The sequence below is a fragment of the Hippopotamus amphibius genome, chromosome 3 (assembly GCF_030028045.1).
Source record: "Hippopotamus amphibius kiboko isolate mHipAmp2 chromosome 3, mHipAmp2.hap2, whole genome shotgun sequence".
NCBI lineage: Eukaryota > Metazoa > Chordata > Mammalia > Artiodactyla > Hippopotamidae > Hippopotamus > Hippopotamus amphibius.
Genome location: NC_080188.1, coordinates 190,892,981 through 190,918,446, shown reverse-complemented (window position 1 = coordinate 190,918,446; position 25,466 = coordinate 190,892,981). Strand labels below are relative to the sequence as shown.

The 25,466-nt window shown below is 34.9% G+C and overlaps 1 protein-coding gene across 1 annotated transcript in view; it reads right to left on the bottom strand.

Annotated features, from left to right (window-relative positions):
- The window catches only part of CDC73 (cell division cycle 73), an 88,288-nt gene that overhangs the window by 12,113 nt on the left and 50,709 nt on the right, over window positions 1-25,466 (bottom strand). Inside the window, exons 11-15 of the mRNA XM_057727478.1 lie at window positions 13,801-13,858; window positions 9,628-9,663; window positions 9,235-9,322; window positions 4,182-4,343; window positions 1,487-1,587 (exon numbers count right to left, since the gene is read on the bottom strand). Of these exons, the coding sequence (XP_057583461.1) occupies window positions 1,487-1,587; window positions 4,182-4,343; window positions 9,235-9,322; window positions 9,628-9,663; window positions 13,801-13,858 (445 nt within the window). The remainder of the gene's footprint in view (window positions 1-1,486; window positions 1,588-4,181; window positions 4,344-9,234; window positions 9,323-9,627; window positions 9,664-13,800; window positions 13,859-25,466) is intronic.

Sequence of the window (25,466 nt, the reverse complement as noted above, 5' to 3'; positions counted from 1 at the left end):
TCCTTTCAAGATGGAAGGGGCAAGAGTACTTTCATTTTAAATGCTGGTAAGTAAAGAAGAAGGTTGAAGAGAAAGAGAATAATTCATGGAAGAAAATCATTACTGTTAACTTTTTAAAAAAATCTCTAGTTCTTATCTAAATTTCTGAAGACTAATGATCTGAACAAAACAACAATTAAAACACTGGTATATTCTTAATGAAATTTAGAGAGCATTTATAAAAAAATATGAGCATTTACATCTTGAAGACATTCTAATCATTTTTTATTACAGTACTATTCAACAAGGCAAGCAAGTAGGTAAAACACAACAGAATTAGTGTTCACTGACATTTTGCTTTCATTAAAATTCCCATTCTCTCTATATCTTTGAATTCTATTTATCAAATCTGTGCATTACTCAGATTTCAGAAATAACATAAAAAGCTATCACCATATTAGAATTCACTTTTAAAACTGAATGAAAGTAGGAGAATTAATGATTAAAAGCTTTCAATCCTAGGCAGTTTCCAGCCTGGAAGAATGGTGGTACCACTAACAAAAACTAAAATTGCTTTATTTAAAAAAAAGAAAAAAAGCTGGATTTCACAGTAGCATAATCTACATTCATAATAAAGTTATTTCTAACAAACATACTTGTTTCATGAGAATGCTTTTTAAAAAGTAATTTTACTAATATAACTAACTTAAATGGGTACTCAAATTAAATAATAATTAGAATATCCCTACCAATAAAAAGACAGGTGTAAATCCATCTACTTTTGGTATATCAATACATACCAAAATGTGGTGAATAAAAGATATATGACACATGAAATCTATCCATTTAACGGGTATCTACTGAATGCTTCCCAATGCCACGCTCTCTTCTGTGCCGACAATACCAGAGTGTACAAGGCAGACAAGGCTGCTCCCGTCCTGGACCTAGCATTCCAGCCAGGGATATACAGATATAATGCAGATATACAATGCAGATATAAAAATAAGATAATCTCAGGCAACAATGAATGTCACTATTGGAGTAACTAGGAGGAAGTAATGGCTACTTGCAGATGGTCAGAGAAAGGCTCCCTAAAGGAGAGAGTACTTGGCTGAGACCTGAATGAACAGAAAAAGGCCTGTCGTGCTGCAACCATTCCAGATATTGGGAACTGCAGAAGAAAGTCAACCCAGTTAAAAACAAGCCTTCGATTTTAGTAAAAGTATAGGGACATGCAACAGTATTAATCATTTCCAAGCAACCTAAAAAGTAAGTATTAATGTTGAGGCATGGGCAATAATTCACTTTCAGATGTAAGCACATAAAAAATACTGATGTTCCAAAAAGGCTTTAAAATATTTCACAGGTAGTTAAAAATTATAATATATGGTAATTAATAGGAATCCTTTGATATACACATCACATGTGCAGAACCACAGATGGCTTTTTCTCTTAAATAAAGTAAAAGCATTTCTATACTAGGTAAGCAGTGAAAATAGAATCTTACTTTTAGCAAATATGTCGACTGGTGATCCATCCGGCAAAAGCCACGGCCAGCCTTTGAACTGCCAAGCGGGACCCTGAACAAAAACTGCTACAACCCGGTCCCTATAAACAGAAAAGAGGAAGGGAAGAGTGGAGACTGAGTCTCTCAGATATCCTTGGCTACTATAATCCTTACAGAAAGAGTCTCCTCATCACTCCTGCCATAGTCTCTTGTCAACACTTCTGTGAGGCAAACACAGCACTACATTACCATAACTTTTCATTACAATGTTACCATTAGGGGACATTAATGATTGCTACACTTCCCATGCATTGTTTTTTACACCTAAGTCATTTAAACATAATTACATGCACAGTTCTTATATGTGATCCTTTCAGCCTTTTATCTCTGCCACTTCTATTAATTAAAGGGCCCATTTTTCTAATGCAATAGGGAACAGTAGTATATCTGTTAACTGAAAAAGCTGGTTTTAAAAGAAAATTATTTAAAATTCAAATACATCTTAAATATTTCACTTTAATTATAATAACTGTTATAAACTATAATAACTCATTAACCATTTTATAAAGATCCAAGGCCTTATTTTGAGTTCTTCTGATTACCTGGAAAATAATCTGAGTATAGAAACCCCCTAAACTTTCTAACTTTTTCAATTGTTTTACACCTGTTTCACTCATCCTAAATTTTCTAAGTTTTTTCTGAAGCAACTTGTTTTTCCCAGCCATTCAACTTCATTTTCCTAAAGCACAAATCTCTTTCTAGGCCCTCAAATTTCATTAGCTTACAAAGTACTTAATTAAATTGAAAAATTACAATAAGTACAACTACTGTAAACAGTTTAAGCCTACAATTAAAGAGGTGGGAACAAAATCATAACATCAACAATAACAACTAACAGTAGTTAAGATTTACTATGAGCATTTACTATGTGCCAGTGCTGGTCTAAGCAGTTTACTTATGTTAACACATTTAACCTTCAAATCAATCCCGTGAGGTAAACTATTATTACCCCTATTTTACAGAAATGCACAAGCATACTAGAGAGCAGTCCACTAGCCAGAAGAGAGAAGGAGGGAGGAGCGGGAGGGAGGGGATGAGTGTGGAGAAGAGAGGACAGTGGGAGAGAAGGAGGGAAATCAATGACTGATCTTGTGCACTGGTTATGCTACTGTCCTGTATGGGGACTGATAAATCATGACACTAGCCAACTAAATGTTATCATGGAAATAGTTTTGACTTTACAACTCCCTGAAAGGGTCTTGGGATGTTCATAGGTCCACAGACCACACTCTGATAATCACTGCATTAGGTGGAGACTCCATACATCCAACAGAATATTAAGCCAAGCTTACCTTCTATTCAAGTTAAAGGCCTACAGCAATGATCAAAGTTACTGTGGAAAAACCACAGCTTAAAACGCTTAACCTGCTCAAAATCTCTAAGGCTAAAATTAAATCTTAAATAAAAAATTTCTTCGTTCGTGGAATATTTGCTCCATAATGCCTAAACCATCTTTGATAATGGAGCACACTATTAAATGGCCTCTTAGTTTTATGATGTAACTTGTACCATGCAATAGTTGAAGGTCCAAGGTACCTGTCAAACTAAAGGGAACTTGCTAGACAGAGGTCACCTAGATCCTACTGTGTCTCATAGGGTTAGCGGGGGAGCACGATAATAAAAATACTACTCCCACTGAATTCCTGAAAGGTCAATTAACAGAAAAGAGAAGAAACAATTATCCCTAGGTTATGACACCAATGGCTAGGGACCAAGCTAAAACACACAAGCAATATAATACAGCACAGTGATGGCACGTGTACACACTGTGTATATCATCGTTTTCTGCAAATAACTGCAAACGTATAAATGATGTAACTTTCTACTTCCTACAAGTTTTCAACTAGATATCTGAAATTCTCATCTTATACTTCATATATAACTCAAAGTATCTCTGTTAGGTACTAGGAGAAAATTCTAATACAAGAATCCTTGATTCTTTAGTAAATTTTTAACATACCAATATTCTTAATGGCTTGACTTCCTAATATCTGAAGACTAACGAGTACTTCAAACGTAAATTTCAGCTAATGCGCCAATGCGTTACACTCTCTGTATCAGAGAGATGCACACTCAAGACTGTATTTTTACTGTGGCTTAGATTAATGAAATAATTTAAGGTAATTCATGTATCTGAATTTATAGACACCTTATATTATAAATAGCTTAATATTTTATTAAGGGACATTTTAATGCAATGAAAGAGCTGAACCAGGGTGATGTTATTATTTTCATTAAAGTATTTCCTTACAATAAAAGTAACATTGCTTTCACTTATCATTTCTTCTCAGAAAATCTGAATTCTCCAAATTAAAAATCTAAAATACAGGCCCTCTAAAACAACATTCGTCTATTTGAAAATTTTGTTCTAAAAGCTGATCCAGAATAAATGGACATGTGGAAAGAATTTTGACTCTAAGTTTTCCAAAGGTTTGTGTTTCTTCTTGTAAGTTAAAGTTTAGACATCCAAAATAAATTTACCTACGTGTTACTAGAATGTGAACATTACTGATGACCAAATGAGACACTAACACAGGTTTCAAGGATAGGTTCTATCTAGAACTCATGATAAAATCTGACACTTGTTCACTCCACACAAAATTAACGACTATGTAAAAAATACAGATTAACTTGCCAGTCTTGAGGCATCAGTTTAAGAGGCTGGTCCACTACTCTGTAAGGAACTGTGACACTAATTGCAGTGCCCCCTGGTTGCATCTGGTCTTTTCTTCTCTGTATTAGAGTTTCATTTTCTCGTTGGCAGCCTTGTTTCTTCTTTTCATCTGATGGGACAAATCTTTCAAAAAACAGAGATGAGAAAAAGTCAAATGATTCCACAGGAATCGTTAAATGAGAAAAGAAACTGTATTTTGAAATTATTTTTTAAATAATGTTCTTTTAAACCAAAAACATTATTTTTTAAAATAAACCTGCTCTGCATGTACAGATCATAATGCTTGAAGAGTATGGGTCTTTCCTTTGCGTGCAAAGTAGAACTCAAGCTCACTTAGGCCAGAAGTTGGTGTATCTGTGTGTCAGTCTCACACACAGACACACACGATTTATATTCCTTCATCTAGCGTTTAGCATTTCCCAAGGTTACATAAACAACCACACTAATCCTTGATTTCTCAAATGCTAGGAAGAGGGAAATTTTACTCTAAATCAAAGGTCAACTGAAATGGAGCTGACCTGGCTAGCTAGGTGACTCAAGTCTACCCAGGAGCATCAGCAAACATCCTTTCCACATGGTGACCGCCACTCACATCAGGATACAGAACATGCGCAACAGACCAGAAAAGTTTCCTCCTGTACCTTTCAGTAAATACCCATCCTCCTCCCTCAACAGGCAATCACACAATTCTGCTTTCCATCACCCTAGATGAGTTTTGCCTGTCCTAGGAATTCATAATGTGGAATTGTACAGGACTGTACTCTTCTGCACCCAGCTTTTCATTCTATTTAATGTTTCTGATATTCTTTCATGCTGAATATCAATGAATTCTTTTTTACTGCTGAGTAAAATTCTATTGTATGAATATGCCACAATTTGTTTATACATTCTCCTGTGGTACATTTGGGTGGGTCCAAAATTGGGGTTATTACAAATTAAGCTACTATAAACACTCTGGTGTAAGTCATTTTGCGCACGTACGTTTTCACTTCTCCTATATAAATACCTATGGGTGGGACTGTTGGATCATAGGGTGTGTTTAAGAAACACTGTCAGAAAGTTTTCCAAAGTGGGATAAAGTATAAAGAGCATTCTAAAGGTATCTCTGAGCTAGCTAGCAAGAAGTAAAGGATTCTTGGGCCAAAGACCAAGTAAAGAAAGGGAACTCAAAGAGGCTAGAATAACACTGCATACTTCTATCCAGGGAAGGCACTGGCAAACTAATTAAACTTGTCTTTTATTGATATTATATTTCACTAGACTCCTGGAAGAGGAAACAAAGCCCATATTCTGCTCAAGGTAGAGAATCTAACAAAAGTTTCTTCTTTCATAAAGCCAAGACTCTGGGGGTTAAGTTCAGTATAAGGTAAACCAGAAATAAACCCACTGCCCACCCCTTTTCCTGCCCCCGAACCCACCCCAGCCCTAACCAACACCCTGACAGGTGCAAGAAAAATCAAATCTCAGAACTGTAAATTGGACTTCACTCGGATTTAAAGCAAGAGTTAACAACCTTGACCACAGTGACTGGTTAGGAAATAAACATGTTATGCAAGCCAGGCAAATAAGACTTAATCCTGGGATATTTGCTGGAATTATTGGGAAATGGGCACTGTTTTTTCATGGTGATTGGTAACCTGGAGTTTCTGATGGTCATCTTTGCCCTTGAAGCGGGAGAACCTGCCGCTTGGACAGACTAACTCTGGATCACTTCATTTAGCACTGAGTCCAGCTGTGTCAGAAGCCAGGACTTCTCAGTTATGTTGTGCCAAAAAATTATTTTTGGATAAAGCTACTTTGAGCTGATTTTTAATACTTACAACAAAAGTGCTCTAACGAATACAATCAGAATTGCACAACTGACTGGATGGATATTTGTGATTTGGAGAATTTATTCTGATGTCCACTGATTCATCCAATATTTGCAATTTATTTATTCCACTTTACATTCTACGAATGTGAAGGAGTATGGGTGATATGATTAAAGTCATTACTGTTTAAACAAGTACAGTTCCACTAAAATAATTTTCTTAGTATAAAATGCAAATGAGATGATATACCTAGGTAAGTTCCAGATTTTAAGTTTATGTTATTTTGAAAAACAGAACAATTTTATGGATATTTTCCAGATTAAAAACACAGTTTTCGGGAATTCCCTGGTGGTCCAGTGATAAAGATTTTGCCTTCCAATGCAGCAGGTGCAGGTTCGATCCCTGGTCTGGGAGCTAAGATCCCACATGCCTCAAGGCCAAAAAACCAAAACATAAAACAGAAGCAATATTGTAACAAATTCAATAAAGACTTTAAAAATGGTCCACATTTAAAAAATAAATAAATAAAAGTTGAAATTTGGGGGGAAAAGAAAAGAACTAACAATAATATCTGGATGTTAAAAAACCTCAAACTGAGAATTCAACTTAAAGCAATGTTAGATTGGCTGTGCTCCCAGGTACTTATTAGCAGACACAAATGTAAATCTTCATTTTGGAACTCAAAGAATTCCCACAAGAAAAAATATCAAGGAAAATGAACAGAAATTACTAAATAGCAACACTGAAAACCATTAAGTGAATAGTAAAAAACAACAACAACAAACAACATAAACAAACTAAACACACAGGAAACGAGGTGTCATGAAAGAAAACGATCAGTAAACACTTCCAATGATGCCACTATCAAAGACCAAACTTGCAAAACAAGCCTGCAAACATGTACAGGGAAGAAAAAATTATTAAAAAAGTGAGAGAGATCGAGAGAGACAGACAGACCACAGATTTGAAAAAACTAAACAGAACCACTAAGATAGAAAAAAATAAGATATCTGAATTTTAAAATGGAATGAATAGATTAGGGGACGGCCAAAGAAACAGACACCTAGAAAATCTACAGAAATGATCGAGAATGCAGGTGACATAGAGACAGATGGGAAGTAGAACAGTTTAAGAGACACGGATGATGAAATGAGAAAGTCTACAGTACGTCTCATTTAAATCCCAGAAAGAAGAGAGAAAAGGGGGAGATGAAGGGGGAACACGGAGGTAATATCTAAAGAGAGAAGAACCAAGACTTTCTGAACTGGTGAAAAACATAAATCCGATTCTGATGAATCCCAAGGTGCGTTATATAAGAAATCTACACCTAGGCACAGCAGATAAACAAAATTAAAATGATCTTTAAAATAACAAGATAAAGCAGATTTCCTTCAAAGGACTGAGTATCTCAACTGACCTCTCATCATCAACAAAGGAATCTAGAAGACAGTGCAATAATACCTTCAAGGTAATAAGAAAAAAATTAACTCCTCTGTGGTTTTCCTAAGTGGTTGAATCATTCTGCACTGCGTGTGGCAGCTGGGAACATGAACTATTCATGGTCGAGGGTAAGCTCCAGTATTCTGCCTTTTCTTCCCCAGCCTTAAGTGGTTTCCTCACATGCATGTGCTGAACAGTATTTGACTAATGCAAGGGGAACCCTCTGCCCATCTCTGGAGAGATCCCTGTGTGCAATCTCTCCTCTTTGGAACTCTGCCCTGTGACAGGACCGGCATGGCCAGAACCACAAGTGCCAACCAATCCGTTTATTTTAAATAAACTTACGGTTCCAGTGAAACTCCTCTCGAAATCATGTTTATAAATGTAAAATATGCTTTTTAATACTTTCATAATACAACCTTAATTTTGTTATTTAAAATGTTAAAGGTGAAGGCAGGCTTTATTTTATTTCGTTTCATTTACTTATTGAAGGGCTAGAAAACTGAAGAATCCTCAATTTTACATGAAACCAAACAGAATCTATGCCAACATGAGCTATGGGTTACCGCCAGTACTATAATTGTGTGGAGGAGGTTTCAATTATGCATTAATTACATGGCAAAGCCTCCAGCTGACTCAAGCTGTAGGGGAGATGTCAGTTGCAATGAGGTGTTAAACAATGAAGGGAGTGTTTTAAACTTAGGAGGAAAATCAGGCATGATCTATCCAAAGAAGGTAGTCTGTTAAATTGTTTGGCTTCTCCATAGTAAGACTAAGGAGAAAGATACTAAAATTTCCAAGCACTACTTACTATCTTTATTACAAAATAATATTTTATATTACCTATTTCAAGAGATGGGCCAAAATAATTGTATATCACATGCATCCAACTGCAGATTACTTGAGGAACTGAGACTGAGTAATCCACAACACTGTCAGAATAATAAACTTCACCCAAAAAGTCTAATAAAATATAGAAATATAAAACCTAAAAATTCTTTCCACAGTTATTGGAAGAAGGTTTATTGAAAATGTCACTCAAAATTACTAAAGAAAAAATACTATGTACTTGTATGTGCCAGTTATATAGGTTTTTATACAGCCATTTAAGTCATAGGCACTCAAAATTAAATTCTGCATTTGGTAAAACCTGGAATCAGCAAGTATTACAACTTATTTTGCTACTCATTTTTAATTAGTAGTAAGTTATTTAGAAGCAGGATAATTTTCTTTTCTGGAGGTGAGGTTGCTTTGTTTCATTTTTAAGAATTGTCATCGTTATTTTACTGAGAAAGTTAAGCATCTGGAAATTTTAACGCAGGATACAGATCTCCTCTTCACTTTTTCAACTAACTTTTACTAATATCCAGGTTAAAAAAGTATGGTCCCTCCCATCTAATTATCTAAAGTTCGTATTACTTTTCCAGTTCTTTAACCGGAACTTGGAAGTGGGGAGAAGACAACCTGAATTTGTTTCGCAATCTCTTCAAGCTCTTCAGCTGAAGCAAAACAATTAATGTTAAAAATTAATACAACAGTATCCTTTTCATTAAGGCTTTAGTTAGAGTTTCTATAATTTCCACTACAGGATTCAGATATAAAAGAATATACTGCTTTGCAATTTATATTTGAAGACTATCTGTAAAGTCTATAGCACTGAAACTGAATTTCTGTTTTCTCAAAATAAGAAATATTGCATCAGTAACTACTAGTTCTCAACAATAGCTCCGTGTCCTATGAAAGCAGTTTAACAAATCACTTACTTCAGGTCCTGTAGAAGGTCCTTTGCATTAAGCATGGTTATTAAAGAGGTGGTGGCTGCAGGAATTATGATAATGGGTGTTCGAGAGCCTATAAAGACAAAATTGTAAAGGTAGCAAATATGTTATTAAAAGAAATTATAGTTACTTTCCTAATTAAAAGTTAAGTTTGTAAATTTGTAATTTTAACTCTTTTGAGCTAAAAAATATTTTAATCAGCAGTGATATTCAGAATAATAATCTGGACGACTTGAGCACTGACTACTCAGAATGGACAACAAACACAAGCATATGCTATAACTGCACAAGCATGCAATCAGCCCTGGTTTCATAAGCTAGTTTACTCACATTTACTTTTCAGAGGAAGTTTAGAATCATATGCACAACCTTACTTACCTTTCTTTTGATTTGGGGGAGGTCTGGCTTGAGAAACTATAAGAAAGAAAAAAATTCAAAATTTTGAGTGTTCTGAAACTCACATTCTTATTTTCAAACTTACAAAGTAAATAAGGCCTAACATTTATATTACATATGACTAGTTATAAAATCTTTAAATGTTTGGCAATCTTCTCAAATAATATTATTTCTCTGCTTCAGAAAACCACTACAGTTCCTTAGCACCTCAACAGTCACTGCTACTACTACCGTTTGCCTTCAGCAAACTCGTGACTGACCATTAATTGATACAAGCTGAGACTAGGCAACTACTGTTGCGATGCTTGATTTCAAATATAATTATATTCTTTACTTAAATATTTGTTCAGAGCCTAGGTACAAGGCACTCTGCTAGGTTCTTATTTTTATGATTATAAAAACAGAAATAATTCCTGACCTCAAAGACTTTTCAGTAAAGTAGGGGAACAAGACCATAACAAATAGGCACACAAACACATATAAACAAACTTGAATACATAATATTAAGGAACAAAAAGAATGTACACTAATGAACAAGTGAAAGAAGAGTCTAGATAAGAGGTAGGAATGTCGACAAATGCCAAAGGCAGGAAGAAACCGTCATGATTGTGGAACTGCAAATGTGCAGACCAACCGCGGAGACAAAAGGAGGAGTGGCAGGAGATGAGGTTAAAAATATATAGAGAAGCCAGTTTATGTAGGGTTTTCTAGGCAACATTATGTTTGTATGTAAGTGCCGCTGGAAAACCCTATAACTTCTAAGCCAGAAAGTGACATAACTTGATTTTCAAGTCACACCTCCTGTAAGGGAAAAACAAAGTTAGATAAGAGATCAAAAGGGGGACAACCGTTGAGAGCAGGAAGCTCAGTTAGGACTATTACCAATATTCTTCAGTGGTGCTACCCAAATTATGTGCAGTTAAGGATAAGGTTTTTCTGTAAACTTTCCAAAAGCCAACTGAATAAAATGCAGTAACAATGAACAGCCAGAAAACTGGGCATGCACCTGGATGCTGTGACAGTATTGCACTCTCAATTCTTATCTGTGTCTTGTTAGGGACCAGAAAAAACAGGTCATGGACTAATATCAATATTTTAAGATGTACTAGTCTAGAGAAATGATGGTGGTTTAGACTTGTGGCAGTGGAGATGAAGAGAAAATAGATAAATCTAGAATATAGAAAAGGTAAATCTGACAGAACTCACTGACATGTTAGATGAAAGGAATAAGCAAATGTGAAGAATAAAGAATAACTCCTAAGTTTTTGACTTAAGAAACAGTTGATAGTAGTGCCATTTATTCATGAAGAAGCAGAAGAATGTGAAGTAAGACATGTTGGGAAAAATATCAAAGAACAAAGGTTTTAAATCAGTTTTAAGATGCCTATAGCACATCCAAATGTTAAACAGTTAATAGAAGATACCAGATGTAAGAAGAATCAGAGACACAAGTCATCAGCACCTAGATTTAAAACTATGGAATGAGGCAGTCCAACCGACACCAAGGTTATAAAGTGGATGACTAAACAGCTTAAGAAATCTGTTTAAAATATACAGAGGGCTAACTCTCTCTCAATCTCACGTGCACAGTAAGCAGATAAACTAGAGTTAGAGTGTTATGGGTAGTGTCCTACCCACTTCAGAAGACCTATGAAACAGAAGTAAAGAGGCGACAAGAGCAGGGATATGTGCAAGAGATTTAATGTGGCTCTAAAAGGAAACAACATTAAGCTCCAGGACTGTAGCTTATAAGGCTTGTGTTTCTTAATTCACTGGAAAACATGTGCCTCTGGTTAGTTATATTCCCTGAATGAATGTTTAGAAGTTGGGAATAATTGTAAACACTTTAAAATATTAAATTTACCCAGGAACTTGCCTGGCACAATTAGTGCTAAATAAATATTTGATGAAAGAATAAATAAGAAAGAAAAAATGATCATAAATGGACACCATCCATGAGTTCCTTCACTGAAGGAAAAGACTATAGGTGCTTCTGTTCCCTATCTCCAAATAATTCAAACTCTACCTAACAAATAATAGTACAGATCTATGCCATCCATGTATAACATGTTACATTGCCAGAAATGTTTTGTGTGGGGTTTTTTTTTTTCCAATTTTAAAAAGACAATCCAGGTGAACATGCCATATATTACACAATATCCCTTCAAAACTGGGCAACTCCCAATAAGCAAATACAGTTAACAATCTGCAAAACAAAAATTCACTGAGCAAGACAAAGATGACAAACTGCTAATACACACTCAAGTCAGGTCTTACTGACAAATGAGTATTAAAAACTTATAAAATAATCTTTGCTTTTGGAATGGTGGATAGGGACTGTGGACCTATGGGAGTCAATCAGTGAGTGAAAGAGGAGACCTCACATGGGTGGGTGTCAGAATATTTGTTATATCATGAGACATTAGATAAGATTAATTTCAATCATTTTAATCTCCAGTGCACACTGGCAGAACAACTGAAAAAGAATGACAGACTATTAGGAGTTGAAAAGACCCACAGCTCCCTACTTCACATGTGGCCTCTGTAGGACCACATAACCAGCTCCCTTCGTGTCACATTATCACACGGCACATTTGAATAACCTGGTTTATTCAGGTATTAGTGCCACCCTTACCCCTGTCCTTTGTTTGCCAAGTGATTTTGAGAAAATGTGAAATGGAGACAATTATTTACCACAAAGCACAAAACAGAGTTAGAATTCTCAGTTGGTGATTTCTTCCTTTTTATACTATTTCCGAATTTCTCATGTGATCTTTAGACTGACCAACCACAGCCTGCCATCCGTCCCTTCCAAAAGAAAACAAACAATTCTGTGTCTATCATTTAACTGCCTCCACAATACTCCTCTACTTTGCAGGCTGTATTCTTTGGGTCCAACTCAGTCTGCTCATTCCTATTTCCTTGACTTTTTTCTCCTTCCTGAAAAGAGCTCCTTTAGCTTCTCCTAGTTTCTGGCACTGAGTACATGGAAGGCATTCAAATAATATTTATTGAATTTAATTACTCTTCCTTATACTCTCATCAGCTTTTAGCATGGTCCTCTCTACTGAAAAACAGTGCCATGGTCCTGTCACCTGAAATAAATTACATCCAATGTGCTCCAAATTTAACAAAGATTTCAAACAAGCCCACTGTCATAGGGGAGGGGAGGGGAGGGGGGGGGGGGAGAGGAAAGGAAATACTAGTCATGCCAAGACCCAGGTATATGGATCCAAGACAGTGAAAGAGCCTACAAAACCATCCCAATATAACCCTCTTAACATCATACTTTTAAAGTGCTTCCAGAAATCTGAACACTTATCACCTACGTAATTTTAGACTATGTATGAATAAAAAGACATACAAATCTACATTACTGATAGTAACAAATTGAAAAGGAAGATCACCCAGTCAGATTCCTGACTGTGCCTTTTCAATTCTTCTCATTTTCTCAGTTCTTTTCATTTCCTTCGTAGCCACTTTTTACAGCACTGATACTATGCTAAATGCAAAAATAAAACAAACACTAAAATCAAACCCAAAACACCTAAAATGAATGTAGTGTTCATATCTATATGCATTTATAAAGATCAATCTTTTTGGGTACTAGGAAGAGGAAACAAAATACTGCTAAAATATTGGGTTGGCCAAAAAATTCGTTCTGGTTTTTTCCATAAAGTGTTTCAGAAACCAGAACGAACTTTCTGGCCAACCCGATTACTTCAATACTAACCTTGCTTATTAACATTCATATTTTAAAAAATGATTACAGAACCTAATATGCTCAACAACACATATGCATGAAATTCTAAACATCAAAGCCGCTTATCAGTCTATTAAAATCATGGTTCTATGCTTCCATAGGAAAAAACAAAAATCACATCCACCATACTATCATGGAACTCTAACAAGGAACTGATGAGGGAATGGGTACATAATAAATAGCTTTTTAAAACATTTTGCTAAAATTAACATTTTCTTAAAAATTTTCTTTAACTTTTCAACTATACCTATTTACTCAAGTAAATGTTCTTATAATACTAGTTTTGAAGTATTTTAAGTAAAAGTTCAATTCCTTCAAAGCATTATACATTATCAAAAATTTTCACTGTCATGATTATAGAAAAAAACAAAAACAAAGTTCTGTGTTTTTACCTGGTCTTGGTACAGGCTGTGCTGCAGGAGTCTGCGTCTTACGGGCCGATGCACCCTCCTTTGAAAGAATAAAAATGGATATGTTACAGTTCCTTTGCATAATAAACACTTTCATTTAATGACTGCAAAGAAATTCCGTTATCTCTTTGTCCCTCCTCAGTCATTCCACTAAACATGCTATGAGTTCAAAACAAAACAACCCTCCCCTTATTTTTTATGCTATTGGTTGTGAGGTAGTAAGAGAAATTTTTAGTGGAAAATATACTTAAACTCTTACCATTCAGTAGTTATTGTAAGTAGATAACATTTTTCAAATATTCAATGATTTGCTTAATTGCTGACAATTTTAATATTCTCTGAAATGTCATTACCACTTTTAAAATCAAGTCAATCTCTTTTTCTTAGTCTCGAAATGAATAAATGATACATAATCTCACATTAGAAAGATGTAAACAGTGTTACTTTCAGTTCATTAAAAAATGCAAATATTTCAAATTAAATGCCTTTTAAAATATTCAGGGGAAATAATCCATTTATAAAGATGAGATCTGTTACATTTAAGAGTGGTTGAAAATATCTTAAAAACTGAGTAACAAATCTCAACTAATTACTAAGCATGTAATATATACAAGGAAATGTGCTACGTATTGAAGTATATCAACTACATACTCAAGAACAGATGCCTCTGAAATGCTTAAGATACTTCAAAAGTTATCTATCTTTAGCTCAATATTTTCAATCATATTTACACTACATTTTTCATTAAAACATTTTTCTTTATAGAAAGCTACAAATGTAAATTTCAAAACAACTAGTAACTCATGGAGATTTTATTCTAGCTGCTGTCAAGTGAAGGAAATTTGATAAATATCAGGGAAATTACATAAATCCATAATAATAAAAATCACTACTACAACCACAGAAACATTTCTAAAGAAGTCCTGTTAAACAATGTTAATTTTAATCATGTTACATTTTCTTCAAGATTTGAGATTTTACATGGTAAAATCATTGGGAATGGCAAGCTATCCCACAGCATCTTTTTTTTTTAATGATTATAAAAATTAGTACCAACACAGAAAATGCATTTCACTTGGAATTCAGTGGGATTCCTGGCATTCAGTTAAAAAGCTAAAGAAACCAATTTTTATTGCAAAAAATAATAGCAGCAGAGGCAACTAGCAAAAACTCTGAGCAGAAAAGGTACCTGAGGACAGCAGAACATCCTTTTCCAATATTTTCAATATTATGCATTTAGTTATACACTGGTGTGGTTGAGACTGAGTCACTGTGGATGGTGGTTTCATGGATGTGTTAAGTCTGTGAAAATTGGTCAAGCTTACTAATGATATGGTCATTAGACTACATGTAAATTATATTCAAGTAAAATTTTAAATCTAAAGGAAGGGAGTTATTAAGGTGGAGAGCATACTAAACATTTAATTTCATTTAATGCACTGATATTTTCTGATTTATATGTTTCTCTAAGTTCATGTTAGGGGACACAACTGCTTTTACTCATCTTTGTAAACCTAGTACCTAGAACACTCAAAAAATGTTTGTCATACTGAACTGAGTCTAGACTTTTAAAAATCAGAAGCCATGGGATAATCATTAAATAGAAATCACCTAGAGATTTTAGCTTTCTCTCCCATGTTCCTGTATAAAGAGGAATCAACTATACATTATACAATAAAATAACAAGATTAAGTTTTAACCATATTACTTTTAAATTCTTGTATGTAAATACAGACTCATTGGGTATGGTTTAAGTACACAGAGAAGGAAGAAAAATAAAGCAAATGAGACAGGAAGAACAATGAGCACACACATATGCAGACCTCTTTCCTCACACATCTGACTCTAAGGCTGGCTGAATCCAAATCAAAGCCCTCTTCATTTGAATAGAGTAGACTTAGGTCAAAATCACTAGAACACAGCACTATGTGCACATGAAGAGAACTATCCAAATCAAAACTGTCCAGCTGACTACTAAAATACACCTATACTACCTGAACAAAGAACACGGCTCTTACAGCATGGGTCAGCAAAGGGGCAAGCACACACATGTAATATGAAAAAAAAGCCTTTTCCATTACAAAGTATAACCCTTAAATATTTCTGTATACTTCTGAGTAAATTCAAAACTAGACCCCTTTAAATGTCAATAATGGGCATTTTCTGTTTGCCAAGTAAGCAATCTTTGCTTGAAGACCCTTGCCCATTCCACGTCATTCCTTTTGGCAATAAGCCCCTGGTCCCTTGGTCACTGGGGCATGTGTCCTGGGCTAGGTCTGTCGAGAGTTCTCTGATATGTGTTTTATCAACTGGAGATAGCTAGTCACAAGGTTATACGGAGGTTAAGTCTAAAATTACAGATAACCACGTCTCTCGACTCCTGGAGAAAACCCATCTGCAGAAGGACATAATGACGTTACCAAGGTGCAAGAAAAGACACAGAATACAATATCCCTCATGACACCTATCTAGTTCTAACAGCCTGTAAGACCTATTCTCCTGCTAACTCTTCTTGATTCTAAGGGCCATTAAAATCCCTCATGCCATTCTATGTACCCCACACAAACACATTTTTGTCTTAATTAGTTGAGCAGAAGCTCTTAATTGCAACCAGAAGAGTTTTATCTGATTTTGTCTTCTCAGATTCAATGAAAATGTTGAGTTGCCAAAGTCACTACAGTATAACTTTGCTTAATTCTGAAGTAAACACACACAAATAAGCTCAAGCACACACAAACATACACAGCTATGACACTTCAGTAGGCTGCAGGCTCCTGGAATGAAAACCAGGAAGACCTTGCTAATCATGTCGTGAGTTCATGGCCTTTTCTAAGACTCCCTAGCCAATACTGAGAGCTAAAAGCTCATTCTACTTTGATTTGCATTACTTTGAAATACATCTGTAGAAGTCATTGCATACAGGATCTCAGAAACCATATACTCCAATCCCAGTACCCTTTACTCTAAAGATGAAGAGACAGAGGTGAAACAGTTTTCAAAGGCTACATAGCACTGTATCTGGCATATATTAAGAAACAGAAATAATAATTGGCAGTAATATGGAGTAGATGGACAGTTTTATATTTTTAAAGATATTTTGATTGGGGGAAAATACTACTCAGCTGGGAAAAGAAAAGTATCAGCACAAAAACAACTAAAAGAGATGACAAGTTGTGCTAAATGGAGAGGAAAACCTGCTTTCTCTTAAAAAGTCAGAATAATTACAATCTCACCAAGACCTGAGGCATTCTGGAAAAGAAGCAGCCGATAAAAAGGGATGGTGCTTCCTAGGTGGTGCAGTGGTTGAGAATTTGCCTGCTAATGCAGGGGACACAGGTTCGATCTCTGTTCCAGAAAGATCCCACATGCCGTGGAGCAACTAAGCCTGTGCGCCACAACTACTGAGCCTGTGCTTTAGAGCCCGTGAGCCACAACTACTGAGCCCATGTGCTGCAACTACTGAAGCCCATGCGCCTAGAGCCCATGCTCCACAACAAGAGAAGCCACGGCAATGAGGAGCCTGTGCACCACAACGAAGAGTAGCCCCCAATCACCGCAACTAAAAGAAAGCCCGCACACAGCAAAAAAGACCCAACACAGTCAATAAAATAAAGTAAATAAATAAATTTATTTTAAAAAAAAAGGGATGGGGGAAATAGTGATAGAATCGTATTTACAAAACATAACAAAACAAGGTAAACTATAGTCCTTCCTTGCCTTCTTTTAGCAAATGACATCACCTAAAATCTTCTAGTATTGGGAGAGAGAATATTGGTATTTGCTGCTTAAACAAGTAGAAAATAATACAAGTAAAATATCATAAGAAAAAATATTTGTAACAAGTATCAGTATGAAAAATCACTATATTTAATTTTGAAAAATGCTATTTATATGAAACAATGATATACTGAAATTTCTTAGTGAAGCAAACATATAGAAAACATATGCAGATTCTAGGAGTTTATAATCTGTCTTTGACTACTGTATTTATGACAGGAAAAGCAACATAAAGTAAATAAACACCAATTGTACACTTGCATGCTTTGTCTTTTTAAAAAGTAATTTATTTCCATGAAATCTGGATTTGATATTTAGAATTCCCAAATATTGGGATTTTTTTTTTTTAAAGCAAATGAATTTTTAAGTTCACTAAGTCTTTAAGTATATACTGGAAAAACTATGTACAAAATGGAAACTGCAACTCTGAGCAAATCACAATGAGGCTGAAAAACACTAAAGGTTTCAGGAGCAAAACACCTCACAAATTTTAGGTACAAGGTTTTTTTTGACTTGTCATAACCAGGGGGGCATATGTACACAATGTCTGCAACGCAGAACACAGCTGACACATTTCTAAAATATAGTACAGTATATTTATAGAGGCATACCACAGAGATATTGCAGGTTTGGTTCCATACTACTGCAGTAAGCTAATATCGCAATAAAGTGAGTCACACAATTTTTTTGGTTTCCCAGTGCATGTAAAAGTTATGTTCACACTACATTGCAGTCTATTAAGTGTGCAACAGCATTATGACTTTAAAAAATGTACATACCTTAATTAAAAAATACTTTATTGTTTAAAAATGCTAGCCATCCTCTGACAATGCAGGGTTGCCACAACCTTCATTTAAAAAAAAAAAAAAAAAAAAAAAAAAGCAATACCTGCAAAGCATGTAGTGCAATAAAACCAGGTATGCCTGTTAAATATATAGATTTGATATCTCTATAAAATTTCTCATTATGCTATATAAATACTTGTCTACCTCTTCCAACCAGAGTATCAGTTACTCAAGGTCAGGGGACTATCACACGTCCAATGCCTGTTATAGAGAGCACGGTACATGGTATATATGCTTAATAAATATACATTAAGTAATTAATTAAAACAAATCCATGCTTTGGCATTACTAATTCACTACTGTTATACTGGTTAAACTGCTTTAATCTGTTAAATGAAGATCGTAAAAATATCATAAAAGATTACTGAGAGAAACAAAATTTATTTATTCATTCCACAAACTTTCATTGAGAACATCAAGTACCAAACAAGAAACTGGGAATGCAGCAGTATAAACAAGAGCCATGTGGTCCCTGTCCTTATGAGACTGGCAATCTAATGGAGGAGGCCAGTGAATGAATGAACGAGTTTAAAACTTAGAAATATAATTACATATGTATTTAGTTATCTGTAATGTGCATACACGTGTATTTGTCTGTAAATGTGTATGTGTGTATATGTCTGCGTGTCCAGCTCACTGCCCAAAATAAAGAGGGACTAATAACTGCTAAACCATCTCTTTTCCATAAAGAAACATTCTCTATGCAAAGATAAGAAAAGAACTAGCAAGACAGATTCAGCAGCATATTGAAAAGATTATACACCATGACCAAATGGGATTTACTCTTGGAATTCAAGGATGGCTCAACATATGGAACTCAATCAGTGTAATAAATCACATCAACAGAATGAAGGGAAAATAACCTCATGATAAACTTCATGATCATCTCAATTAATGCAGAAAATGCATTTGACAAAAGTCAACACCCTTCCATGATTTAAAAATTAAAAACCCTCAACAAACCAGGAACGGAAGGAAACTTCCTCAACATCATAAAGGCTATATATATGAAATATCCACAGCTAATACTATACACAGTGATGAAAGACTGAAACCTTTTCCCCTAAGATCAGGAACAAGATGTCCACTTACCCCACTTCTACTCAACACAGTATCTGAAGTTCTAGCCAGAGCAATTAGTCAAAAAAAGAAATGAGACATCCAAAATTTGAAAGGAAGTGATAAAATTATCTCTTTGCAGATGACAAGATTCACATGTAGAAAACCTAAAAATTCCCTGGGGGGCAGGGGGTGCCAGGGAATGGACATCCTACAAGTAATCAACTAGTTTAGCAAAATTGCAGGATACAAAATCAATACACAAAAATCCACTGCGTTTCTATACACTACCAATGAGCAATCTAAAAGGGAAATTAAGAAAACAATTCATTTGTAATGGCATTTAAAAAATCAAATACAAATAAATTTAACCAAGAAGCAAAAAAAAACTTGTACACTGAAAACTACAAAGTGCTGCTGAAAGAAAGTAAAGCCATAAATAAATGGAAAGACATCTATGTTCATGGACTGCAAGGATTAACAGTATTAAGATTTCAATACTACCCAATGCAATCCCTATCAAAATCCTCACCCTAGAATTTATATGGAATCTCAAGGAATCCCAAAGAGCCAAACTAATTTTGAAAAAGAACAAAGCTGGAGGATTAAAACTTTCAGATTTCAAAACTTAATACAAAACACTATAGTAGGGCATAAAGACAGACCTGTAGACCAATGGAATAAGATAGTCCAGAAATAAACTTTCACATACATGAAAGGTGCTGAGACCATGCAATGGTGAAAGGACAGTCTTTTCAACAAATGGTGCTGGGAAAACTGGATATGGACATGCAAAAGAATTTGGACCATTACCTTACATTATATACAAAAATTAACTCAAAATGGATCAGAAGCCTAAATTTAAGAGCTAAAACTTTAAAACTTATAAAAAAATAAAATCAAAGAGTAAAAGCTTCACAACATTAGATTTGACATCAGTTTCATGGATATGATACCAAAAAGTAGAGGAAACAAAAGAAAAACAGATAAACTGGACTTCATCAAAATTAAAAGCTTTTATGTATCAAAAGACACTATCAACAGAGTGAGAAGTCAACCCAAAGAATGGGAGAAAATACTTGCAAATCATTTATTTGATAAGGAATTAATATCCTAGACATTTGGTTAAAATATTATTCTGGATGTGTCTGTAAGGATGTTTCTAGATGGGATTAACATCTGAATCAGTAGACTGAGTAAAAGCAGACTGCCCCCCCCAAAGCAGACAGGCTTTATCCAATCCACTGAAGGACTGAATAGAACAAAAAGGCAGAATAAAAGAGAATTCACTCTGCCTGGCAGTTGTGGAGCTGGAACATGGGTATTCTCCTGCCTTAGACTCAGACTGGAGCTTACACCATCAGCCCTTCTGGTTCTCAGTCCTTTAGGCTCAGACTGAAGCTATACTATCCCATCAGCTTCCCTGCGTCACCAGCTTGACAAACTGCAAACCCTGGGACTTTTCAGTCTCCATAAGCACATGTGCCAATTCCTTACAATCAATAAATCTATCTATCCTATTGATTGTTGCTCTGGAGAACCTAAACTAACACAGCAATAAAAATTTGGATCAAAAGAGAGGAAAAGAGAGTGAGACAGAACACAAAATCTTTAAAGAGGTATTCTTTCATACTGGGAAAATGTCAGGTTTTTAAAATTATTTATCTGTAGATTAAAAAGTTACATCCACATGAATGTAGATGAAATGTTAAGCATAGCACTGCAATTAGAAACAAACCAAAGTGTGTGTACTGAGCTCCTTTAACACCAAAGTCTATAATGATCACATAGCTTCTGGTAGAAATGAACAGTTCTTTCTCACTGAGGTTTAATAAAAGCATTATCTTTCTCACTTAAAACTGGCGGAATTGTTTTTATAGTGGCAGAGGGACAGGGGTAAGGTAGAAGGTCCACAGGACCATTTGTGTAGCTTATAGGTCCATGGACTAAAAACAAATACACTGATGTAACTAGAGACAGAGTCAATCAGTGGGGGGGGGGGGGGGGGGGGGGGGGGGGGGAAGAAAACCAAAAAGAAACCAAAAAAAACCTTACAAGCGTTGAGCTCTAGGTTCCAGCTTTGGCTCTGCCACATTAAGAGCAGACCTCTGAGAAAAATCACAACCTCTCAGGGTCTTAGTTACCTTGCCTGTAAAATGAGGAAACTAGATTTTTAGATGACCTCAAAGGTCCAATTCTGCTCTGAAATTCCATTATTCTAATGCAAGTAATACCTTTTCACTAGGAACAATGGCATTACAGTACAACCCGAAGGGTCCAATTAGCTTATTAAGTTTGAGGACATAATTCAATGTGGGTTTCTTCAAACACATACAGCTTATAATTTTGCTCTATAGCTTATAAATTTGCTCTTTTGTTTCATATGAATAAGTAATATTCTCCTGCCCAGCTCACTCTATCAAAGATTACATGTTTGGAATTATATTAATTTCGTTGTTTTGGGAATCAGAGATTACAGTTACTGGTAATGCAGGTAGAAAGTGAAACAACAATATTGTAAGCTTTAAAAGAAAATATTCAATGTTTTACCATTTAATAATTGAAGAAACTGACGGAGGAAGCTAAAATAAAACACAGACCTGTACATACGTCACTATGTGAAACCACACACACTAAAGCAGGCAACTGAAATGTTGTGAAACATTATAAATTCCAGAGATGTTAATAAATATAATTTCTGTGAAAAGTTACAGAGGAAATATAGATAAAACTCAAAATCTACTATGAGGATATTTATGAAAAAGAAACATACTCAATATGTTAATAAGTAAGCAGGGAGACACTAAAAAAATGGAGGGTACAAACAGAAATATATGTTTTCATTTTTTAAATTTTAGTTCACTAAAACTCAGCAACTGTATTATCTGTGAGCCCTGTTCTTATTTATTAAAAGGGGATAAAATATTAGAAATACATAAAAATGTAACATAAAAATGTAACATAAAACCAACTCTACAATTGAGAAGATTGAACATATCAAAACAGTGAAACTGAGTGATACCATAATGAATTGTACAATACAATCTGTACACAAAGGGAAAAATTGTAAATACTATGTAACATTTACTTCTAGTTATCTTTGCTATCTTTATAATGATCTGTGTACCCATCAAGTCTAGCAATTCCTTGAAAAAAGGAACCTAATGATGTAGTATCTCATATACTCCTGTAACTTGTGTATATGCTTAATGTGTTTGCTGACTGTAAGTGAATCTGTTGGGCATTCTCTAAGAAGTTAGGGAGGGGATGAAATCAAACCCTAGTCAAACCTTACACCTTCCTAATCCTATAACCTTTGCCTGTCTCTTCTCTGCTTTGCAAAGTTTCTCTATACTGAAGTATAAAGTCCCTATTTCCAACCAGACCATAAAACAATCATTCTGAAGACAGCTACGTACATGAACTTAGAATCAAGTATACTCAATACTCCCAGGTCACTTCAAAAAAGCCCTTTGGGGAAAACATTCTATTTAGTTACTTTTAATTTTTGCTTTCTTTCCCTATCTACTAAAGCTATTAAATAAGAAGCATTTTCCAATACTAATAATTTATATTTGGGTATCTATGCTTCTTTGTGATGTTTTAGTGGACTTACAGGTTCTAACATATTATATCTACCTGAATTTACAAACTGTCACACTTTGTAATGAATTAATAGTGTTAATATTTGTAAATACTGTAATGTGCTGGGGAGCAGAGAGTTGGGAGTAACATGCCTGAAATAATTTAAAGGTGCAGACCTAGCAGGCTTCACAACTCTATGAAACTCAACACACCCCTTTATGTAAGAAATATTTTACACTGACTCCTCTAACAATCTAAAATGAAATGCACAGGTAACATATCTAACTTAGGTGTGTAAAATTTTTTAATGGAAACCAATATCTTAGCAATATACTTTGTATTCCAATTATGCTTTAGTTTTATTTAATTATAAAGAAGGTCTAACATACACACACAAGGTCTAACACACACATACACACACAAAATGAGACAGAAGTCCTGCAGAACACAGAACTTGTCTTTGCTGTTTTCAAAAATTGTCCCACACACTATGGACTACCTTTCCTGGCCACACTCCCTAAATGCCGTTCAATTATTTTGCGGCCAAAGATACCTTCCCTTGTAAACTTCCAGAGCACCTCCTAGGAAAGTAATATAAAGCCCAGTCCTGCCCTCATGCATAACCCCAGCTCTAACCACTAAGACTATTTCATGTGTGCCAAATAACAACTGAAGATTCTAGTTGACTTGTGCTAAAAAGAAATAGCTATGCTACTAAGAAACCAAAGGATATACAAGCAAAAGGGCAGACCTCGTTTCACTGCACTTCGCAGACACCGCATTTTTTACAATTTAAAGGTTTATGGCAACCCTATGTTGTCAGATCATGGTTAGCATTTTTTAATTAAGATATGTACATTGTTTTTTTTAGACATAAAGCTATTATCTCACAAAGTATACAGTAAACATAACTCTTCTATGCACTGGGAAACAAAACATTCATGTGACTCACTTTATTGCAATATTCGCTATTACAGTGGTCTGGAAGTGTATCTCTGAGGTATGCCTTTACTATTAAAGTACTTGTTAAATTACTGCTGATTTTAGATGCTTACATTTCCCTTAGGATCATTAATAGTTCGTATGAATTAAAATGGATAAAGGTGTCTACAGTTAGTTTTGAAAGAGACATTTAAATTTAGCTCTGCTTTCAAGTCAAAAGAAATCCTTAAACAATATGAGTAACTTCAGCACAAGCTTGTGAAAACTGAAGGAAGGGGTAAGGCAGGCAAACACTGACACTTGTGGTCATTCTGAGATTGCTAATTTGCAATCAGCTAATTCCTGCTTTGTGAGTTCGAAGAAAAGTAAAACTGTTTTCATAAATCATCTATTAACGTCAAAGGAAAATGCCAAATTCTTATTAAACACAATATTTTTTTTCAAATATGGAAGACTACTAATATTAAATAGCCCAAAATATGCCATTTGTCCAAATCTTTTATGTAATGAAAAAGATGTCATCTGATTTTAAGTCAAAACAGTCAAGAGATATAAACTCTAAGCAAACAATGCTATGCAGAATTGTTGATTGATCTCAATAAAACTAAAATTATCATCTAAATAACTCTGTCGAATAGAATTTTTCAGAGTACTATGTTGGAAATTACACCTGATCCAAAACATTAAGATTTTTCTGCAGCACTGGAAAAAGCCAGCTCTTCAGGTGAAATCAACGGCTTGCATTTAGGGGCCAACTAGTCAGACTAAAGCACAAACAAGGAATGGAGACCAATGTAGGGAAAACCAGAGTCATGTCTCCCTTCTCACATTACTCAAGGTTATTAGCTCATCTCAGTGAACAGAAATCATGCACCATGGTTGAAGTGTTCTTCCCATATCCCTTTCTCCCTCATTCTTTTTACAAAGGACATTTAGTTGAATTTATATACATAGATATAAATACAGTATAATTCCATGAAATTACTTGTCTTTCCTATTACATACTGAACAATTCTATACCTGGCTGATCATGTAATAATCACTCAAAAACTATTAACATGAATAAAAAAGGATTAATTATTTCTGAACCCAGTAGAAACTAAGAGTTAGGAGGCACAGCAAATTCTGTCTTTAAATTCCAGCTCCTTAAGGGATATTCTAGACATGCCCAGGAAAATCCTAAAATGAGCCTGGACAATTCTGGCCATGATGCATAATAAAAGTAATCACCTATTTTCCCACCAGGGATCTGTTATAAAATTAAAAAACAGACCTATGCAGGTAAAAATTACATTTATAACCATAAAACTTAACAAAATAGCTGCCAGTTTGCTGAGTCTGACAAATCTGTCCCATTTACTGAGAAAGTTTAACCACAGAATTCAGATGTTAAAAGAAACCAGACTAAAGGAAGAGCTTCTACAAGCTTGCCTGTCATAA